This window comes from Vombatus ursinus, unplaced genomic scaffold, assembly GCF_900497805.2.
Source record: "Vombatus ursinus unplaced genomic scaffold, bare-nosed wombat genome assembly UNPS02009205.1, whole genome shotgun sequence".
Lineage (NCBI taxonomy): Eukaryota > Metazoa > Chordata > Mammalia > Diprotodontia > Vombatidae > Vombatus > Vombatus ursinus.
In genome coordinates this window covers 28,758,717-28,780,062 of record NW_020948983.1, presented here as the reverse complement: position 1 = coordinate 28,780,062, position 21,346 = coordinate 28,758,717, and the positions used below count along the sequence as shown (strand labels likewise).

Sequence of the window (21,346 nt, the reverse complement as noted above, 5' to 3'; positions counted from 1 at the left end):
TTTCACGTGGCCCCGGCCTTAGGGCGGGTCGGAAGAAGGGGAGACGGGAGGAGGGGTGGGGGGGAGTGAGGCGGGGGCTGCTCTGGGACCCTCAGTGCGTAGGATGGTCTCTTCACGTCGGCCTAGGATTGGTGGGGCAGCTCGGGCGCAACTTTTCTCCCAATGGAGAAAGCTGGTCATCTTTATTTAGTAACCTGGCAAGCTTCTAAAAACTGCGAATCCCTCGCCCCTCACCCCCAACCCAGCCCGCCCCCTCTCCCTAAGCTTCGGATTCTGGATTCTGCAAAGCCGTGGAACTGAGGCTTGCGGCCCAGAGCAGTCCATCAAGAGGTTCAGTTGGTTGCAGCTTGTGGGCTCGTGGCAGGTGAGAATGAGTCAGGTCTGGATGGGGACAGGGAGTGGTAGACCAAACAGACTGACCTTCCTGAGACTACCCCCCCCCCTTCTTCCCCAGTTGCTTGGAAACCAGGAAAAGGGAGGGAGGGATAGTGAGGGGAGAAGAAAGGGTGAAGTACAGAATGCTGACCAAACCCGCTACCAAGCACGTCTTCAGATGACTGATGATGAAACATATTTTTCACCTCTTGGCAGGGAGAGGTGACGGGACTAGAGGTGCAGAATGAGATCTGTATTATCAGAGCTGGCCAATATGTTGATTTCTTTTGTTTGACTATACTTATTTGTCAAGAGAAGGCTTCTATTTGGTAAAGAAAGGTGGGTGAGTGGGTAACGACATAAAAAAGAGCATCTACAAAACATTTTTTAAAAACACCGAAGGCAAAAAGAGTATGAAGGGGAAATGGCATTTTTTGTTAATTTGTTGTTGAACTTCATTTATATTTCTTTTAAAAGCTGTAACAGAAATTCTCAATTTTTTATATAATCTTTCCTGGTTTTTGTTTGTTTGTTTGTTTTTGTAACTTGAGATGTTTGTGCTTATTAAGTTCACAACACAAAAGAAAACTTTAAAAAGAGATTGGGTCTCATTGGGGTGGCAAGAACCATGAGAAAGCCAAGCTCTGAGTTGGGAAAAGGGTGAAAAGATTGTAAAGTTCTTGGACAGATTCTTTTCCTTGATTCCTTCTTTCCCAGAGGATGGGACTTGAAGAAAGCACATCAGAAATCAGGGAGCTGGATAGACCAAATGATTTGTAAGGTAGTTTTCCACTCCAAATCCATAATCCTTGGATTAAGACCTAAAAATAAGAGGCTAGAGGAAAAATTCAGCCCAGGATAAGGGAAGTTTGGGGGGAACATGGTAACTGCCTTGAAGTGTTTGAGTGGCTGTCACATGGAAGAGAGACTAGATTTGTTTTGCTAGGATTCAAGGGCAATAGTAAGTGGAATTTGAAGAAGCAAATCTAAGCTTGATTTAAGGATGACCTCCCAAACAGAGTAAACCAAAAGTGGGATTGCCTTGAGAAATAGTGAGTTTCCTTTCACAGAAGGTCTTTAAGCAAAGGTTGGACAACCAACTTATTGAAAATGTAGACAGAATTCTTATTCAGATATGTTGGACTAGATGGCCTTTGGGGTCTCTTCCAATCCTTGACATTCTGTGATTCTGAGGCACGAGCACCTTAGAATGAAGAAGTGGCCCAAGGCTATTAGAACTTTTCCTAAGTGTTAAAAATGAGTGGTCACACCTCTGCCAGGCCTATAGGATGGGGAACCCTGGGGAGAAATCAGGTTGGAGACCCTTGGATGGTATCACATATGTACCGCATCAGTCAACAAGCACCTAGGGGGAGCCTTATGGTCTATGGTAGGGATAGAGAAGTGAACTGAAATAGGACACCAACAATGTGTGAATGATGACCATGATAATATAAAGGAGAACAATTATGAAAGACTTCAGATGTGATCACAGGAGTGACACAGAAGACTGATAATGAAGTATGAATCCTACCTCTTCAACAATAAGTTATAGAATGCAGATGGAGAAAGAAACATGAATTTTTAAATGTGGTCAATGAGTCTTCCTAAAGCATATTTAAATAGAACATTTATTAAGCACTTACTATGTGCCAGGTATTGGGCTAATCGATGGGAATGGAAATATATCCAAGGTAGTGCCTGTACTCAAAAGAGGTATGGCAGCACATAAAGGGAATCTGTAAAGGAGTGGAGAATGCTCATCATTGCAAGGTGTGGAGATGGGAAAAGGAGTGTAGGTGTAGTTTAGGACAAGATAAGGTGAAAGCTCATCTCACCTATCAAAAGTTCCTGTTTTCTAAGGGAAGAATCCAAAGTGCCTGTGGGAGAGAGATGAGGATGACTTATTTGGTATAAGGGAGAAATTCTATTTGGTGAAGGGTAAATTAATGGGAAATAATAGAGGAAAAAAATCAAGAAAGCATTGATTCTGGGCATTGTAGGGTATGCCTGTAATGGCTTTTACTGGGGGGTGTTTGAGGTTTGAATCATTCAAATTCAGGGATTGTGAGCTGCAGCAGGGCTAAAGGGAACTGGATGTTTGCATTATCTGGCACAAATATGGTGAATGCTTCGGAGTAGAGGGCCACCAGGCTGCCTAAGGAGAGGCAGAAGGCCCAAGTCAGAAAAACCAAGTTAAAACTTTTGTCCATCAGTAATGGGATCAGACCTGTGAGTGACTACACTTTTAGCCTGGGAGAATAAGGGATCTAGTCTTCCAAAAAGAGTGATTTTGTTGTTTTAGTCATGTCTGACTCTTTGTGACCCCATTTGGGTTTTTTGTTTGTTTGTTTTGGCAAAGATACTGGAATGGTTTGCCATTTCCTCTTCCAGTTCATTTTACAGATGAGGAACTGAGGCAGACAGGGTCAAATGACTTCCCCAGGATCACACAGCTAAGTGTCTGATTTGAACACATGAGGATATGTCTTCCTGATTCCAAGCCCAGTACTCTACCCACTGTGCCACCTACTATCCCTTTTTAAAAAAACTGTGTAACAGAAGTTCACTGTTTCACATATAATCCTTTTTTTTGTATGCTGAAATGTTTGTTGATTAAAATTTCGATGAAAAATTTTTTTAAACTGTGTGAGACTAAGCAGGGAATTCTGATTTGAGCTCGTGAAGAGTCAGTATCTAGATCCCTCCTTGACTCATTCGTTTATAAAACTTTGTATCAGGTTATCACTGAGGACGTTTAGGCAGAAATTTCTGCCGTCCATCAACAGCAACATCTTCTGTGACTGACGTGGAAGGTGAGGTAAGCAGGCAGGATGATGTCACGGGAGCCACTTTTTCCCATTGTACAAACGGTGTGCCCTGAACCCCACCCAAGTTCATATGAGGGATCCAGTGAAGTTGATCTGGCTCTCTGATTTCCGCTTGCCTCGATTGCTTCTTCTGAAACCTTTTCTGGTAGGGCCATTGAGCTAGACTTGGAAGGACCTCTGAGGTCATCTAGTCCAACCCCCACATTTTACAGATGAGGCTCAGGGAAAAGCAGATGCACCTCCGGTTACATAGGTAGGGTCAGAGGGGGAATCTGAATCCAGGTCCTATCACTCTAGAGTCAGGTCTCTTTGCTTTGTACTATACTTAATGAGCCTATTATGTTAACCACTCTCGGGGCAGCTAGGTGGCGCAGTGGATAGAGCACCAGCCCTGAAGTCATTCCTGGACCTGAGTTCAAATCCAGCCTCAGACCAAACACTTGACTGGTACTAGCTGTGTGACCTTGGGCAAGTCACTTAACACCGATTGCCTCAACAAAAAAAAAAAACCACTCTCAGTGAAGGGGATTTCAGACTCAAACACTGACAATTCTCCCTGCCAGTTTCATAACAGCAACCCCAATTTTGCCTCATCCTCCCTTTAAACTCCATACTTAGTCCAATGAGGCAAGAGCCACTACTTTCTTAACAGGAAGTGTATTTAAGGAAAAGGGTGGGGGCAGCTGAAATCAACGTTATGAAACTGAAGCAGTCATATGTTAATGTAGAAACTCTGACTACCTAATTGATTCTGAGTTTTCTTGCAAAAGTGGGTGCTTACCTCTGCTCAGCCTAGAATGACTGTGCCAAGCTAGGCTCTTTCAGCAACCTGACTCAGAACTCAAGATTCCACATCGGTAGATGCTTTAAGGAAGGGAAGTTATGTACTCCATCATCTTCAGGTACCATCATCTCCAGTCCCAACTCTATGGAAACCCAGCTCTTCAGTGGAAACATCCTTGGTGAAACGCACACACAATAGATTCCCAGACACAACGTAACAGAAGACAACATTGAAAGGGTTGTACTAATGTGGCCTCCAGTTCATAAATCTATACTTCACTCTGATTATGGCAGAGTAAAATAGAAATTTCAGAGGACTAACACTGATGCCAGCGTATGTTCTGCCTCCCTGCACAGAGGTGGTGGATTATAGATTTGGAATATATTTTCAGACATACCCAAGGTACTGATATGTTTTGCTTAATTTATTATAAGGAAGGGTTCTATTGGTGGTCATGGAGGGGAGTGATTGGGAAGTACAATGATTTTTTTTTAAAAGCCATAAAATATTTCAAAAGGAAAGAGGCAGATTTAGACTTGATGTAGGAAAACTCTTTGTAACAACTACACGCGAAAGTGGAAACAGTCTGGCTAGGGTGGGAGTGGGTTCCCTTTCACCGGAGGTCTTTAAGCAAAGGCAGGATGGTGATTTTTTTAGACTATGTCATAAAGGGAAAATAGGTTGGACTGGATTACCTCTGAGGTCCCTTATGATTCAGATTCTGTGATTCCAAGTTTCTTTAGGGACCTGTTTAAAGTGAGAATTAACTACCTTAGAGACAATGGCAGACTCAGGAGCTCAAACCCACAGGCAGTTGAAGATAAACTAAAGGCCAAGTCTAGCCAAGTAGGACGTGAAACTTACAGGCAAGTCTAAGTCTCCTTATTTCAAGGACTTCACTTATGGTATGGAGGATAGAGCTGACTCAAAGCCAGGAAGATCTATCCTCTGACAAGCTGGTTATGTGGCTCTAAGTCAGGGCTCTCAAACTCACTTAACTATCTGTATAGAAGTGACATATCGACTTAATTTTAAGATATAATTATACCTATGTTTTATTGTATTTAAAAATTTTTTTTTCCAATTACACGCACACTTGGCAGTCAGTGTTTGACATCTCTTCTCTAAATAACTCTAGGACTGGTAAGTTGCAGAGGTGCTGACCAGCACTGGTAGCAGGAGTTTCCTATTCCAATGAAATCACAGATCCAGTCCGTTCCTTACTCTTCTCCCAAACTTTTGTAGCTGGAAGGCAGTTGAATGTCCTTAAATTAAATGCCTCCTAGTTTTTCTGTTCTAATTCACCTGGTGAGGACTGGCCTCAGTTCTCAGGAAGAGTTCTTATTCAAAGCACAGGATTACAGAAAACCAGAGCACAGCAGCATCAAGCAAGGATTACAGAACTCAGAATTTCAAGAAACTTTAGAAACCATCTGGTCCAACAGCCTCATGGTACAGATGAGATAAATGAAGTGAAGTTATTTGCCAAAGATCATGAATCTATTAAGTGGAGGTAGAATTTGAATGCAGGTCCTTGACTCCAGATTCAGTCTCCTCCTTAGGCAGGGAAGACAGAAACCAGGAAGAGGAGTGGACAGAAACCAAGAGGTAGAAAAGCTGGGCAGACAAGGCCCAGAGGCAGGTGTCACAGTACCAGTGAGCTGTAAATTAAGGGACAGCATACAGACAGGCCATCTGCCTTGCAATGAAAAAGGGAAGAAGGTTCTTTAATGAAATGGGCATTGAGTGGCCAAGGGGAAAGAAAAGGAAGAGAACAGACTCTGGGGAATTTTGAGAAATTTGGGAAGGCGCACTTGGACTGATGCAGAATGAAGATAATAAAGGAAAGGAAAGCACTCAAAAGTCATCAGAATTCAGGCTGATACAATGACCAATTTTGATTCTAGAGAACTGACAGTGAAACCACCTCTTTCCTTTTGTTAGAAGTGGCAGACTACAGGTTAGACAAGGGAGCCAGAGTTTAAGAGTAAAAGAAAACTAGATTGCCTGACCACTGGCCAGCTTCCTTGCCCCACTGGCAGAAGTCTGGATTGATGGCTGAGTGCTGGGAAGAAATCTGGGTCAGAACATAAATGAAGAACAACCGGTTTTGCATAGTCTGCACATTTAATCACTTAAAAACCTCTAACATCATCTCGCGTCCATTAAATAGAACCCACCACACTGGGCCTGTTTAAATTACAAGAAAAATCACTGTGCACCAAACCCGGTATCATACAAAACCAGCCCGGGCTGGCCATGGGAGGACAATGGAGAGGAAGGATGGAAACACCAGGCGTGTGTACCTGGCTGGGAGAGATGACTGCCTCTCACCCTGGTGGCTGGTTAACTCCTAAGGGATTGGGGAGAAAGAAAGGACTCCCAGGTGGGAGATGATTCTGATTGTCCTAATGGGTAGAAGGAGGGGGAGGTGCAAAAGGCACATCAGAAGAGGGAGATTGGGATGTATGGGTGGGGGGGAGGAAACTCAATAGGTCAGTGCTTTTTCCCATTAGGCACAGTGTGGGGAGGGGGTTGGCGAACCTTATGCCACTGTCTACCTACCCCCTCACTTTTCAGCCCTGGCACAAGGAGAAATGAATGACCCATGAGCCCTTGGCACTACCAATCACTGTTCTTAACACAAAAAAAATACTCCTTTCTCTCCTTCCACCCCATATGACCCCCTATCATCGATTCTCCCCCTGACCAATGCCCTGTCCTGAGCTCAACAACTCAGTTTTCCCACCAGGGCCAGGGAGGTGGGGAGGGGAACAGCAGGACAAATGGTATGGGTGTTCCGGCTGCTACCCCAAGTTAAAAATACAAAAAAATCAGCATCTAAAGTGAAATCACAGAGTGAAAATATATCCTCGAACGGCCCCTGAGATCCCCACAGGGGAAAGCAGCATTGGTGGGGTGGGGAAAAACAGGTAGGATGGAGGGGAGGGTTCTGGGGATGATCTCCCTCCCCTCCATGCAGGGGCTCCAGAGCTGTGAGGGGAAACAGCTCAGAAAGCCCCAGGCTCAGAAAACAAGGAAAAAGTCCCTGGCTGTACAAGGGGCCTCTGGTCTCCCTGCACAGCAGGAGGGCAGGAAGAGGGATGGAACCGGACACAACCAGCTCTGCTCGTTGCTGGAGCTGTGCCCTGGCACCTGCTGCCAGCCTGGCTGAGCGGACGGTACTGAGCTCGCCTGGGCTTCTGGGAAGCAGTGCTGGAGGCACAAGGTGCAGAGATATGTGCGGGAGGAATGGGGTGGTCCAGGAACACACTTGGAGGCAGGGGTAAGGGAGGGTCCATACATACATACATACATACACACATACATACATACATACACACATACATACATACATACATACACACACACACACACACACCCTTGAAAGCACCTGCCCTTCCTTGGTCCCTTCCTAGGACAATCACTTCTACGGCGCAGGCCACCAAAGCCTGTGGCTTTGTGGGGAAGGACACAGGCTGGGATGGAAAATTAGAGGGGACAAGAACCCTTGGAGAGGTGTCCTCCAGTAACCCCAGACTCCCAGGCAGATGCCAGATAGCTGCCCAGTGCCTCCTACTGGCTGGATTGGGACCATTATTGCTTTAGAAGGAACTGGAGCAGCTGGAAAGAGCCTGGGCCAGAGGGAAGCAGGAGGTACCCAAAGAATTATAAAAGGGAGGGTTGTGACAAAGAATCTACTTTCCCTCCCTTCTCTCCCCACACAAACCACCCTGCCACAGTAGCCTCATGCTAAGTACATCTGGAAACTGAAAAGGAGGGCAGTCACTGCCCCAATGTCTCATTTTCTCCTCCAACAAAGGTGGGTTTGGGGGTAGGGGAGGGATATGGCATAGCCCCCGAAGTGACAGGAAATGCCTTGGAGACTGACTCTGCTCCTGTGTTGACTAAGACCACCCCTTGTCCCCTGCCTCTTCTGCCCCAGAGCTTGTCCCACAAAAAAGCTGGTATGAGTCCCAGCCCTGTACCCCACATTGGAGGTGGCAGGTTAGGACCTCAGAGCTCCCCAGGTAGCATGAGAGGGGAATGAGCAGACCCTACCACTCCATACCCTCCCCTGGGCTGGGGGACCTGACCCAAGTCCCGATATAAAAAAATACTTTGGTGAATTAAAAAGTGCCCGAGGAGGGGGGTGGAAGGTGTGACCAGGAGAGTCAGATAAGGGGAGGGAAAGATCTGGTGCTCATCAAAGGGCACTCTGGTCCTTGATGAAAGCAGTCCTCTCGCCCCGGACCTCATCCTCATCAGAATCGGAAGGGCATTCCTCCTGCCAGGCGTCAGGGGGCAGCCCTTTGTAGGATATGATACCACTGTCCAACGAGTACACTTTGACCCCCCGAAAGCTGAAGCCAGAGCGTAGCTGAAGGATTAGGAAGACAATGATGAAGACCAAAACAATAAAGGCGCAGCTCAGGCCTGCGACAACTACAGGGAGGTGAGAAGGCAGCAGCCCTTCATTATGAGGGAGCTCTGGAGACTTGTAGCTGGCCTGCCTCTGCTGGGTGCAAGTCAACTCCACCAGGTCGTAGTCAGAGAAGATGGGGCAGCTGAGGCAGTCTGTGGACTCGATCCCCTTGCAAGTGGCACAGGAAGGGTGGCAAGGGGAACAGACATTGGCGTGGATGGGCTCCATATTGTTCTCTATGCCATACTGTGTGTTGACAACTTGTGAGATGAATCCTTCGGGACAATGCCGCACACAGTTCTTCTGGTGCAGGGAAAATCCTTCTTCACACACTGGCAAAGAGGACAGAGAACCGTTAGATCACTGCGGCATGGCCTAGGTGAATTCTATACCCACAGAATGCCAAATCAAATCAATAAGCACTTATTAAATTCCCGTGTGTGAGACATCATGCAAGGTGGTTGACACTTAATCCTGGGGGGCCAAGTTCTCCCTTTTGAAAACTGCCTCATCTTTTGATGTAACACAAAGCCCCAGTGGACTTTCTGGTATAGAATTAAGAACAGGGAACTTCCCCACTATACACACACCCCTACAGAGGGTTTGGTGTCAAGATGGCCAGAGTGTCTACCCTGATTTTACCAGAGCTTCCCCGAGGGCCTGCTGCCTCTCAGAGGATGCTGTTTTTACATGGTATCAATACTGCTGGAACAGAGATTCAAGCCTATAAGCAAAGAGTTGAGTGGTTTCCTCTCCTGCCCCCAGACTCACCCACACAGGTTTGGCTGGAAGCTGGGGTCTTGCAGCCAATGCTTTCAGATGGTGTAGAGAGATCGGGCTCCTCAGTGGCTGTCCCATAGAGTACGAGGGTGAATTTGGTCAGCGTTCCTGTTTCCAGAACAGAAAGGGTTAATAAATTCTTCCCCAGTCACCGTCTGGCCCCCTCCCTGCTTCCCAACCCTCTCCACATGCTGCCACTCCCACTTTCCCCTGCTCCTGCCCAAACCACTCCATACCGTAGTTGTTTGCTTCACTGGTGTTTTCAATTTCTAGGACCCAGTCCCCGGCAGGGTCCTCATCCCAGGAATGGGTAGTCATAAAGGCCCAGTCATTAAACCCATCAGCCGAGTAGTCATGAGGTCTTGGAGGTAGGGGACAACAAAAGAAATCAGGCTTCCTATGGGGTTCGACAGGGGTCCCTAACGTCTTCTGGGGGGGTAAGGAGTTATTCTTCATTTGAAGCTTTATGATTACAGGAACACAGGGCCTCTCATTTTATGTAAGGAATCAGAGGCCCTGAAGTTATGTGACTTGCCCAAGGAGACACAGGTAGTAAAAGGAAGAGCTAGAATTTGAACCCAGGTTTTCCAATTCCAAAATCCTAGTTCCCCTCCTACACTTTAAGGGGTCTGGGCAGGGGGTTGCTGAGAGGGAAGAAAGACAGCAGCAGTCAGTTTCCACCTACACTCCTCTCCTCTTGCCTCTATTGCTGGAGTTATGGCCTGCAGTCAATCAGGAAGGTCTGATGGATCTGTTGAGGGCCCCTGGGGTAAGGGACATAATCTCCCAAAATCCCATGGGAAGCCTTGGGCTGAAAACTAGACAGAGAAGTTCTATAGATATGAAATAAGGTTGTTTCCCAGGGAGGGAAATAGTCCCTACCTGGAAGCGAGCAAGGTAGAGCGGGTGCCCATGGGGCTGATGAGGTAAATGGCCAAGTCCCCACGTCGATTGTAGGACAGGGTGAGTCGGGCCTGGGCATGTTCTAGCCGAGTGATATGATTTGCCTCTCCCTGGCAGGCAGTCACCTTCCTCCGCACCTCCAATCGTTTCCCTATGTCCCTGCCCAAAAGAGACAACAAACCCGTTATTCTTCCCCTAGCCTGAGATCATCTAGAGATACCCCTGTTGAGGCAGAGAGGATGAAGTCACAAAAGGATAGTTTGAAAAAAAGGAATCTTTCCAAAGGGTTTCTACAAGGGCATAATCTGAGTGCTAGCTCTTCTCAACTCTCTATACCTGTCCTACTCCAATGAGGGGAGATACCCGCCCCCTCTCATGGCCCATCTGCCACTCCCACCCCTCCTTTCAACCTTCTGGGTCCCAGACCACCCCCTCGTGCCCTGCCCCTCACGTAGGCTCAGTGAGGATGTCAATGAGGCACTTGTGCTGTGGGCCAACTGTCGTCCAATTCCGGGCTAACGCCACCATGGCTCCTGCATCTAGGAGTCCGTAACCATATGAATGGCTAACTGCAGAAAGAGAGGAGAGACATATTTCATTGTAGTGGGATGGTGCTGAGCTAGCCTGAGAAAAATCAGGTCCTATCTTTCTTCTCCCAGTCCCCCAACTCACCTCTGCGCCCGACACCATTAGTAGCCCAGTCATTGGCATTGAGATGAGCAGGCTTGGAGGTCTGGACCACCAGATGCTGCATGTCACGCCATGTCAGGTTCTTACTGCAGAGGGAGGAAGAGAGAGAAGTAGGGAGAAGAAAGGACTGAGACATTTCTTGAGGACACTGAGACATATGCAGGACATATTGGGAGGGCAAAGAGAACAGTAACCTGTAGCTCTCCCCAGTAAGCACAAGGCATCTGAGTCTCAGCCAGATCACAGAGAAAACTCTAAGGCTAGGCTGAATAAGCATATGGGAATTCCTGGAGATAAGAGGGTTAACTAACCCAGGACTAACCCAAAGACTAGCTGTGGAGAGTAAACCCACCCTCCCCTCTCTTAGCTCCATCCTTACTTGGCCTCCAGGGTGAGGGCAATGATGCCAGCTGCCAGGGGGGCAGAGGCAGAGGTGCCAGTATGGGAATCCGTGCATTTTTGTCTCAGGTCTGTCGTGACCTATAGAGAGAAGAAAAAAGGCCTGATTCCAAGCAGTGTCAGGAGAGGAAAGAACCCCGGGCTGGCTAGGAGGTTTATGGCATACGAGCTAGGGGGTCACTATGTCCTATCTTGGCCACTATTCTGTTGTGGGTCCTGACCCAGCGAAATTATTTAGCCTCTCTGGGCCTCAGTTTTTCTGTGAAATGAGAGGGACAGACAAGACAGACGACTGCCAAGTTCAGCTCTTATATTCTATGGTTCAATGGTATGATTTCTGAACTATTCCCACTCACCTGGTCTTAAGCTCTGACTTTCACTTCTAAAGCATGAGCTAAAAAAGGAGTGGGGAAAATGGCTAGGGAGGAGGAATACATGGCAGGAGAGCCCCATCACTGGCATACTGAGGAGAAGCAAAGATGGGGCCCACAGGGCATTTTCAGCCCTAAAAGGTGCTACGATTTCCCTAGGGTTTGGCTACCTCAACTGTGCCTTTTCAACCCATTCAGAGAGAGTAAGGGCTTTGCCTCGAGGAGGAAAGGAATTAAGAGGGGCCAAAGAGCTCCCCATGATCTAAGTGCTCATGGGAAACTTCCAGCCCTCCTGGGCTCTCCCGGATCCTTCATGCCCAGAGCTCAGAACTCACAATCTGTTTCTCGTTCTGGTTGCCGCTGCTGTAGGTGGTGGCGAGGGTGGAGGAGCAGGCTTCACTGTACCAGGGCACATTACCAAACTGGGTTGTGCTGCTGATGGACAGGGTATAAATGCTGTTGGTGTAGCCATCACAGTTGCAGCTATCATGCTCCCGGCCCCCGTTGCCTGAGGCCCAGACGAAAATTGATCCTAGACCCCCACGGCCCTGTGAGAAATGAGAGACAAGTGAAAGGCAATTCCTACAGGAAAACCCATGTGTAGTGACAGGTATAGATAAGGGTAGACAGATGAGACTCCACTTTTCCCTTTGGTGGCCCATATTTCTCCTTGTGCCTTATTATCAAGTGTCTCCTGTAACCCTAACCCTTACCTGGCTGACTCCCCGGGAGAATGCCTCCTCAGCCAAGCGGGCTGGCCCGTCCACAGTTTTTCCATCATCCTCAGGGCCCCAGCTGGCACTGTAGATGTGGATGTGGTTGGGATTTAGTCCTAGAGAACGTGCCTCCACCGCATCAGTCACCTCTCCATCTAGCATGCGCACGCCTAGACGGCCAAGGGGAAGGAGAAGGTGTAACATCTGCCCATTCTCTGTCACAAGGTAAAGCCATTCAGGAACCTCCTATGCCCTTTTTGACACATGTCCATCTGTGGTGGCTCCAAGAACAGGGCTCAGGCCAGAACTCGGGCCTAAAGGCAGCTAAAATGAAGTCAGCAGGCCCAGAAGGAGAATTCAGAGCTGGAAGAGACCTAAGATATCACCTAGTCCAAATGCTACACTTAGAAATGAGGAAATCGAGGCCCTGAGAGGAATCTTGTTAGATCATAGATTTGGAGCTGAAAGAGATCTTGGAAGTCACCTAGTTCAACCCTCCATTTTACAGGTCACAACTGAGACCCAGGGAAATGAGGCGACTTATCCATCACAAGGGATGCAGGAAATGTTTAACGAAGAAGTCTGACAGAGCACGGTTGAGTGGCAGGTAAGAGAGGACATGTGTCAGGGCTTTCCTTCCAAGCACAAAGCAAGTGAGAGACAATGACAATGACGGGGAGACGCTCGATCTCAGATGAAAGCCACCTAGGAGGTATGAGAACGAATGTAAGAGGCCCTGGTTCCATTCGTTCTCTCCTCAGCCAACAGAAGCTAAGGACAAGTTAAGACGCCTGTCTGGGCTCCACTGCCCAGGAGATTTCCAGACCCACCTCCGATTCGGGCATTGTAGGCAACACCGACACCACAGATTCCATTGTTGGCCACGGCAGCCACCTCACCAGCACATCGGGTGCCATGCCTGAAGATGCCAAGGGGAAGAGCGTTACGGAAAGAGTACAGAGGAGGGGGAAATCACAATATTATCTTCTTTCTCAGAAGGGCTTGGTCTGTGGACTAAGAAGGAAACCCCTAAGTTAGGACAAATTCCTCTAATCTCTCTTCCCAACTTCTCTACATTCTAAGAACTTCACTGTTATTTCCCTTCCTCTGCCTAGGGACAGATCTATTCTTAACCAATAATTAACTGCTTTCTGTAGTCCCTCATTTGGCCCTTTGGTCCATGAAGTCAAAGTATGCTTTCATGGTCTGATCTGGCGGTACGCCTTAACATAACTAAGGGAAGGTTTTAAGCCCACTTCAGCTGCATAGGCTATAAAGATTTGTTCTGATTTGACCCAATATCGCCCAAGGCTACAGACCTATGCATTCCCAGCCATTAGTCCTAACTTCAGCCTCCTGAGATAGCTGCCAAGTATGTTCCTGGCTCAGGCTGGAAGAACAGAGAAAGGTATAGCAATGTGGAACTATGGACTATCATGAAAGGAGCTATTTCTCTGGCCCTTACCTAAAGGGGTCCTTCATGGTAGGTACCTGCTTTCTATCTCCTCCCATTTAGCTAAGCCTATTCCTTTCCTGTCCTTGGGAGTTCTGAACCCCATTACTTGGTCCTCATATTACCTGTTGTCATTCATCTGTGTGTAACGAGGCTGGGGGTCTGGGTCCTGGTCATTGACATCAAAGCTGGCGCCGGGATCCTGGGAGGGAACAAGCCTTTCAGAGGCTACACTAGGAAGGGATAGCTCCTGGCCTTGCCCAAGAGTTGCCCAGTGGTGGTTCATGCACACACTCTGGACTCCTGAACAAACTCCCAACCACTTTGGCTGCCAGAAATCCCACCCTGGTGAGTAGAGCCCTGCCTAGATTGTTGAGAGACTACATCTGTGGTGCCAAGCCTTCCCCAGAACTCATGGGCCCTGGTCACCTGTCTTCAAGGTGCCTCCCTACTCCAAAGGGTGACTCACATAGTTGCCCTCCAGATCAGGATGGTTCTTCTCAATGCCATCATCCAGGATGGAAACCACGATGCCACGGCCAGTGTAGCCTTGGGACCAGGCCCCTCGAACATTCAAGTCTCGCTGATTCATACCATACTGCAGAGACACCCAGAATGGCTCAGCACATATCCAGACACTTACCAGAAGTTACTCACCACCACCACCCCAAACCCCATTCATATCCCAGACGTCTAGGGACCCTGCAGAGCTCACTGACACTCTCCTGGCTTCCCTGTGGTGATGGCGAGCAAGGCCAACCTTACAAGGAGATGGAATAGATGGTATAATTTGAGGGGTTCCTGAAAAGTTCCCACCTTCCCCAAGTATTCCCCAATAGCTATCATTGTGCCCAAAATTCTGCCATTCTGGATCTTTTAAGAATACCCTAAAAAAAATACAAATGCCCTTGGGAAGGTTAATATTTTAAGCCTTTAAAACCTGTTATCAAATTACCAGAATCAGCAAGGATGAACTAACAATTACTGGAGACTAAGATGAGGGAGGATTGGGGTGGGGGGTGGGGGCCCTGAGGAGGGAAGAAAAGGGCAGTGTAAACAGCACCAAAGAAACAATTTTGTTGAGGCTAGGCCCCACTGGTAGAGGATTACTATGGCCAAAACCTTAGCCAGACCAGGTCAGAACAGAGAGCCAAAGGTGGCAAAAAAGGAGCTGAGGATTAGGATGGAGGGGGCACCTAAGGGCATGGCAAAGAAGAAAAGGTTTACAGATGACAGGTTTGTCCCAAAGCTCCCCCAGGTGGGATGCTGGAGGTCAGAGCCTGCACGGAATCCCAAGAACTCTACACACCAGGTACCACTGCTGGGGAAACTTGGGGTCAGTGGGCTCCATGAAGATATCTCGCTTCTTCCGACGCTTTGCCACTTGTTGCTCCAGCCACTGCACCTGGAACACAGAGTTAAGGGGGAGAAGACATGGTGTGGGTTGAGGGGGGAAGGCTAGGAATGAAGGGAAAAGGTGAAGGAAAGGCCACCTCATTAAGGTGTTAGGCACAGTGGTAGATAAGCTCCCAATGTAAGTTCAAGATTCCCTCACCATATGGTCCCTGTTTGTACTGACACACATACATCCAACCCACAAAGGTGTCAAATATTTTCACATCTGTAGTGCATTAGATTAATATTTTGTTTTTTGAAATTTGCAATATTCTTTGAGATAAGTAGAGACAACTTAGAGTACAATTAAATCAATATAGGGAATTATGTCCCTAGAGTCCAAGTTTCCTGCCTCATACAACACAGACTCCTTCCTTCTAACCCCCCCAATTTCCTTCCCCCCTCCCCCCCAACAAAGACCCAAGTTTCTGCCATAAAACTACAGGCTCTGCTGCAAGCATCCTGAGCCAGGTTGAAATTTTACATCAGTAGCATCAGTGTAAAGTTTATGCAACTGGGCCAAAGACTGCCACATTATGTAGAAGGGAAGCTACTACCAGAGCAGAGGCAGGTTGGACCTAGCGCCCTCTCATCTTCCTATCAGATATAACCCCTGGCTCAACCATCAAGGACAGGCCTCTCCCTCAAAGGGAGGAAAGAAAGGGCTGCACTTACTTTGGGTTCCCTCTGTAGGCGGCTGTGACGGGGGCGGTGGGGTGACAGTGATCGTTTCACTACTGCCCGATGCCAGAAGTGGTAATAGTCCCCAAAAATCTGAAATCAGGTAAGAGTGACTGAGTCAGCATTCCACCAGAGGTAGACAAGAGCTTTTGGCCTATCAATCTTCAGGAATGGGTAGAAGGGACTAAACCTGCTGGTAGAGAGAAACTAAGGCAACAGCAAGCATGTAGAATGTGGCCAGTTAGGAAGTCCAGGTAAGTTCTCCTGTGGTTCTTTCCTTCCCTCTCAGAGTCAGCTTTCAATGTTGCTTTTCAACCTTTGGGCAGGTAAGGCTATTCGAGGGCCTCTTTTTCATTTAATTTGTACCACCACATGCAAAAAAATATTTAATTTTTCCCTTTGAGCAATCTAGGATTAAAGGAAAACAATTCTTCACCCTTTCTCTGTTGTTGCTCCTGGGCACAGTTTAACCCTCTACCAAAGGGCACTGAGTTTAAGAGAGCTTATTAGTTAGTGCTCCCCTGGGACAACCTGGGAAACTCAGCTCTTAGAAATGGTTTTGTTTTGCAGCCCAGATGTAGGAAATCTAGGGAACTAGGGCATGAGGAGCCCACAGCCTCCCCTTCCAGAGATAAATACAGGGCAAATGCCACTACCATAACAACTAAAAACGTTCACATTCTTTTTACTGAAATTTCATTGTACCGAATATTGTTTGAATTAGGTCTGAAAGTTTCAGTCATACAGAAGCTGTAAGATGATGGGTCTATGCTTGGTTCTTCTGAAGTTTGAATCTTGTTTCATACGAAGTTCTCTTTCCCTTGACCCTATTCATTCTTAAAAACATTCCTACACTCCCAGCAGCAGCCCCCATAGCAAAACAATCACTGTCTGAGAGGAGGCAGAAGGTGTAGAGAGAGAGATAGACAGAGAGAAAGACAGAGTATGTGTGCGTGTGAGAGAGAGAAAGAGAGAGAGAGTGAGTGAGAGTGTGTGTGTGTGTGTGTGTGTGTGTGTGTGTGTGTGTGTGGCACTTCAGGAGAGGCAGTGGTGATACAACAGGGAGAGAGCTAGACTTGGAGTCAGTAGATTTGGGTCCAAATCTTAGCTCTAGCAATCACTGGTGATATGTAAACATAAGCAAGTTACTTCACCTCAGTTTCCTCATCTATAAAATGGGCATGATATTTATACTACCTCCCTCAAGGGTAACTGGATAAATAATTGTACAAACCTTAAAGTGCCACATGAAAGTGAGCTCTTGTTCTGTTTTGACCCTGGTTCCATTCCTAGATAACTTCTGTGGTCTGAGAGCTGGAGGTTACAAGTTCTTCTATTTTGGCTTAGGGACACTATAAGTAAGCCCTTGCCCCCTTTTCCTAGCCAGGAAACATGGGCTACCCTGATTTGGCTGGCTCATTGGGTGCCCTGAAGCATCTGAGAGATTTGGAACTCTCTACCATCCAAAAGGGCAATAGCAAAAGAGGCCGAATGATGCCAGGCTAAGGAAAGGACAGCCACAGCTAATTTTCACAAAAGGCTAAACAAAAGTCACACCACTCCTACTCTGGAGGCCAAACAGGAACTGGGACTTCCTGCCACATGGGCAAGGGTCAGAGTCTTGCTGACCATCCCAAAGCAAGGAACTCTGCCCAGCCCCTGGAGAGAAGTGCCTACCTTCCTCTGCTCCCAGGCCACTGTTTCCTACAATACCTGAGGTTCCCTGGAGCTCTATGCCTGTTTCACCCTGAGCTCCCCTCTTCTACTTATTTTCCCAAATATCAGTACCACGATTTTGCACAGGAATAAAATAACAGTCTCTCCCTCAATGAAGTTTGATAAGTAGGTACCAGAGAGCCTAGCTTGGCTGATCATTCCTCTGACCCATTAGCTGAAAGAACCCTTGAGAAATAAGACCTACCCTCTCCTCCCTCCCCTCCAAGAATTCTCTTCCCAAGACTGACCTTACTGAAGTAGGGCAAGAGAGATAAACACTCACCGGTCCCAGGTTGAGGAATCCATGCTTTCGGGCCACTCTGTCTGCTTCAGTTAGGCCCCCTGGGATCAACACAGCCCAGGTGTTGGTGTAAACCTTCTGGGCGAGGACCTCTTCAACTAACAGAATCAAAGCTGCCACTACGGTCCACTGCAACCAGGGCCTCAGCTCCATGGGGTGGGCGGGCAGAGCCCGGGGAATCCCACTTCCCTCTTATATGTTCAATGCCTGTGCCTGGTCAGAATGACTTTGGTCCCAGGCTCTTGCTCCGTGTGCTGAGCCCTGGGGTGGGTGGGTGGGGGCATGTGGCCAAGCCAAGGAGGGCCAGATGGAGCAGGACTCAGGGCCACTAGCTCTGTTAAACAATGGAAAAGAAGGAAATTAATTCATTTGAGCTGTCCCTTCCAAGATAGAGTTGCTCCTTCCCTCACCATAATTTTGCCCTAAAAAGTGCTTTTGCAAAAAAATTGCCTCCTCCAGAGAAACTTGGCAATCTATTTCCATCCCTCCAGCACCAAGGTCTCTTGTGGGACAGCACATGACTGACCCCACCACATGACAACACAAACCCTCAGTTCTTATACTCAGTATGCTGCGCAACAGAAGTGTGTGTGGAAAAAAAAATCCAGACTGACTCACTCAAGATTGATTCCCACCAGGAAGAAGTCAATATGGGCCCAACAATTCTACATCCCTTCTTTATCTGGTCTATATATATAGTCTGAGTGAGTTGTTAGCATGTGAAAGACAAACAGAGGACAGGATTAATCTAGCTTGGATCTAGGACTTTTTGCCACTTGTGTTAAATGGACACACAAGAGCTTTATTTCTGCTAGTGTAAATATGGACAGAATTCCTGAGGCTGGGAGTATCCCTTTCCCTCTGGGTTAAATCCAGGGACATTCAATGGCTAGAAATGAAGAAGGCCTAGGGTCTCTTCTGCTAATTGATCCTGTGGTTTCCCTTTAGGGTACCACCTTCTTGAACTGTCCCTGATTAGCTAGGGGGGTGGGTACTATCTCAGCAGTGCCCATAATAGTAGACCTGCCAGCACACTAAAGCTGGGTGGCATCAGCACCCCCACGCACAAGAGTACATACATCATGTCTTACGTAACCTCAGCCACGGGCTGCCCAGGCAAACAGCCTGCTAAGCCAAGGAGCTAAGGTGAGGCAAGAAATCAATAGGCTGTGTGTTGCCTCTCCTCCTCCCTCAGCAAACAAACAACGGGACCGTTCTGCCCACATTCACATAACTGTCCCTTACATGGGCCCCCAATCCTACAAGAAACCATACCAAGCCAATTCCTGAGCTAAAAATGTACTCATAGAAGTCTGGAGGAAATGCAGAGTTGTAACACCACTTAGGACTCAGCATGCTAGCCTAACGAAGGCTGGTATGTTCGTGTATGTATAGTTACTCGAGGTGAAAACTGTTCCTTTTTGAGGCTCCTGGTTATGTCTCTCTCACTAGCTTGGGGTTCCACATTCATAGCACCACTGAACTACATGAAGAAAGACTTTTAATGGTGGGCCCAAGCTTTGAAAGTGATACCTTAACCCAGCAAAAAGAAAACCAGAGAGCACCTCACCTTTGAAACAGATTTCTGCCTAGCAGTGCAAGACATAAAGAGACCAGGACTTACAACCAGGGTCCCCCAAGTCACAGCTAAGGGAGCAGTGAGGTGGTTTAGTGGATAGAACACTGGGCCGACAGTCAAGAAGACCTGACTTCAAACTGACGCTTATTGTCTATGTGACCCTGGGTGATTCACTTAACTTGTTTGCCTCAGTTTCCTCATTTGTAAAATAAAGAAAATAAGAGGACCTACCTCACAGGGTTGTGGCAAGGATCAAATGAGATATTTGTAAAGTACTTTGCAAGCCAAATGGAAAATAAGGGGTCTTATGTCAAAACTGAGTAGAATATGTCCAGGGTTGGCCACACCCCTTTGCCAGTCCTGTCCACAGTCTCCAAGCAGGAAGTGACACCCTCCCCCTCATCCATATAGTCAGAATTCTACATACCACACTCCAGACTCTAGTGGGCTGCCATGCACACATACAACCACCACCTGTACTTCCCAGGATATTTTCAGTTTATACCAAAATAACTTGACAGCTGATAGTTGCATCCATCCACTGTCTTCCCCCTCCCAACCCTCCTCCAACCCCCAAATGAGCACAATCTCTTCACAGGAAGGGGCTTAGGGAGGAATTGCCCCCAAGATACCATAGAATGGCTGGAAGTGAAGAGAAGTCAGGCTTTCCCACATGTATTTACTCAAGGACCTCAGCCTTTACAAAAAGGCCAGGAACCTGCAGGGGCTAAACTGTAGCCCAAACCTAAAATTGGCTCAATAAAGCTGGTTTCAGATCTCTGTGGGATCAAGCAGCAGCTGCCTGATGTTAAAGGTGATTAACCAACTATTTAATTACCCTGTACAGTCGTTCCAGCTCTGAGGGAAAGCAGGTTTGAAGTTGAACGAAAACATTTTTCCTCTTTCCCAGTCCACATATCCTCTTCATCCTTCCCCTATAGCATTTGCCTCCCCTAGTAAGTGAGTAAGGATGTTACTAGCCTCTGGTCAAAAGCAACACTTCATACAAAGACCGCTGCCTTAAGACCATCATACTTGGATCTTAGCTGGCCTGAATGGAAGCTGAGGGAGCCAAAACTTTAAACAATGGGCTTCCCCACCACCCCCACCCTAGACTCTGACTCACCCACCAAGTTCTAACTCGTCTACAACTGAGGCTGTTTCTTCATTGAGATACAAATGAGCCCCTCACATACTCCTTCTCCTTCTCTCTCTCTCTCTCTCTCACACACACACACACACTCACACACTCTCTCTCTCTTTCTTACTCACTCATGGCTTGGCACTCAGACTCTCATCACTTCAAGGAAGCTGTTTGTGCTGGGGTCTAAAAGGTTTTTGGAGATTACTAGTCAGTCTCCTGTCCTTTCTAATCCCGACTACTAAAGTGGCCTGGTGAAAACCTGGAATTGAAAGCACTCAGTGATTTTCCAAGCAAGGATCCCTATAAGGTAGGGTTCCTCCCAGCCACATCATAGTGTGGATGAGACACCGACAAGGCAGTGTGACATAACTCAGTATCATCCTGGAAACTTGATCCACATCTTCTTTTCAGCTAGGTAAAAGCAAGCCAAGCACACTTAGGAGGGCTGAAGGTGGGTGTTATCACGGACTCTGGACTACACAAAGCTGTCCAACAAAATCCAGACCCTCTCCTTCCCCCCAGTCCTTGATGCTTGCTCCATGCCATCCATCTGACCAGTTTCAGGTGCTTTCCCCAGAAACCACTTTTCCTACTCTCTTCAAAGGGGAGGGGGAGAAGCAGCAAGCGGGGGCTGGAGAAGGAAATTTCAACTACCTTATGTGCTCTCTTCCCATCTGCCCGACATTTGTAAATGCTGGAGAATGCAGCAAGCTTCTAGCTCTGCAACTGGCCTAGCTCAAAGATGCCAGCCACTTGGGGGGGGGGAGGTGGGGATCCCTAGCTTGAGGTTTGGCCTCCTATA

The 21,346-nt window shown here is 47.5% G+C and overlaps 1 protein-coding gene across 1 annotated transcript in view; it reads right to left on the bottom strand.

Moving 5' to 3' along the window:
* Positions 1–6,098: 6,098 nt before the first annotated feature.
* The window catches only part of FURIN (furin, paired basic amino acid cleaving enzyme), a 16,785-nt gene continuing 1,537 nt past the window's right edge, over positions 6,099–21,346 (bottom strand). Inside the window, exons 2-16 of the mRNA XM_027851519.1 lie at positions 17,804–18,155; positions 15,799–15,897; positions 15,038–15,133; positions 14,198–14,326; positions 13,854–13,930; positions 13,106–13,194; positions 12,273–12,445; positions 11,895–12,107; positions 11,169–11,269; positions 10,772–10,875; positions 10,551–10,668; positions 10,079–10,258; positions 9,433–9,557; positions 9,188–9,304; positions 6,099–8,748 (exon numbers count right to left, since the gene is read on the bottom strand). Of these exons, the coding sequence (XP_027707320.1) occupies positions 8,198–8,748; positions 9,188–9,304; positions 9,433–9,557; positions 10,079–10,258; positions 10,551–10,668; positions 10,772–10,875; positions 11,169–11,269; positions 11,895–12,107; positions 12,273–12,445; positions 13,106–13,194; positions 13,854–13,930; positions 14,198–14,326; positions 15,038–15,133; positions 15,799–15,897; positions 17,804–17,974 (2,343 nt within the window). The 5' untranslated portion in view covers positions 17,975–18,155 and the 3' untranslated portion in view covers positions 6,099–8,197. The remainder of the gene's footprint in view (positions 8,749–9,187; positions 9,305–9,432; positions 9,558–10,078; positions 10,259–10,550; positions 10,669–10,771; positions 10,876–11,168; positions 11,270–11,894; positions 12,108–12,272; positions 12,446–13,105; positions 13,195–13,853; positions 13,931–14,197; positions 14,327–15,037; positions 15,134–15,798; positions 15,898–17,803; positions 18,156–21,346) is intronic.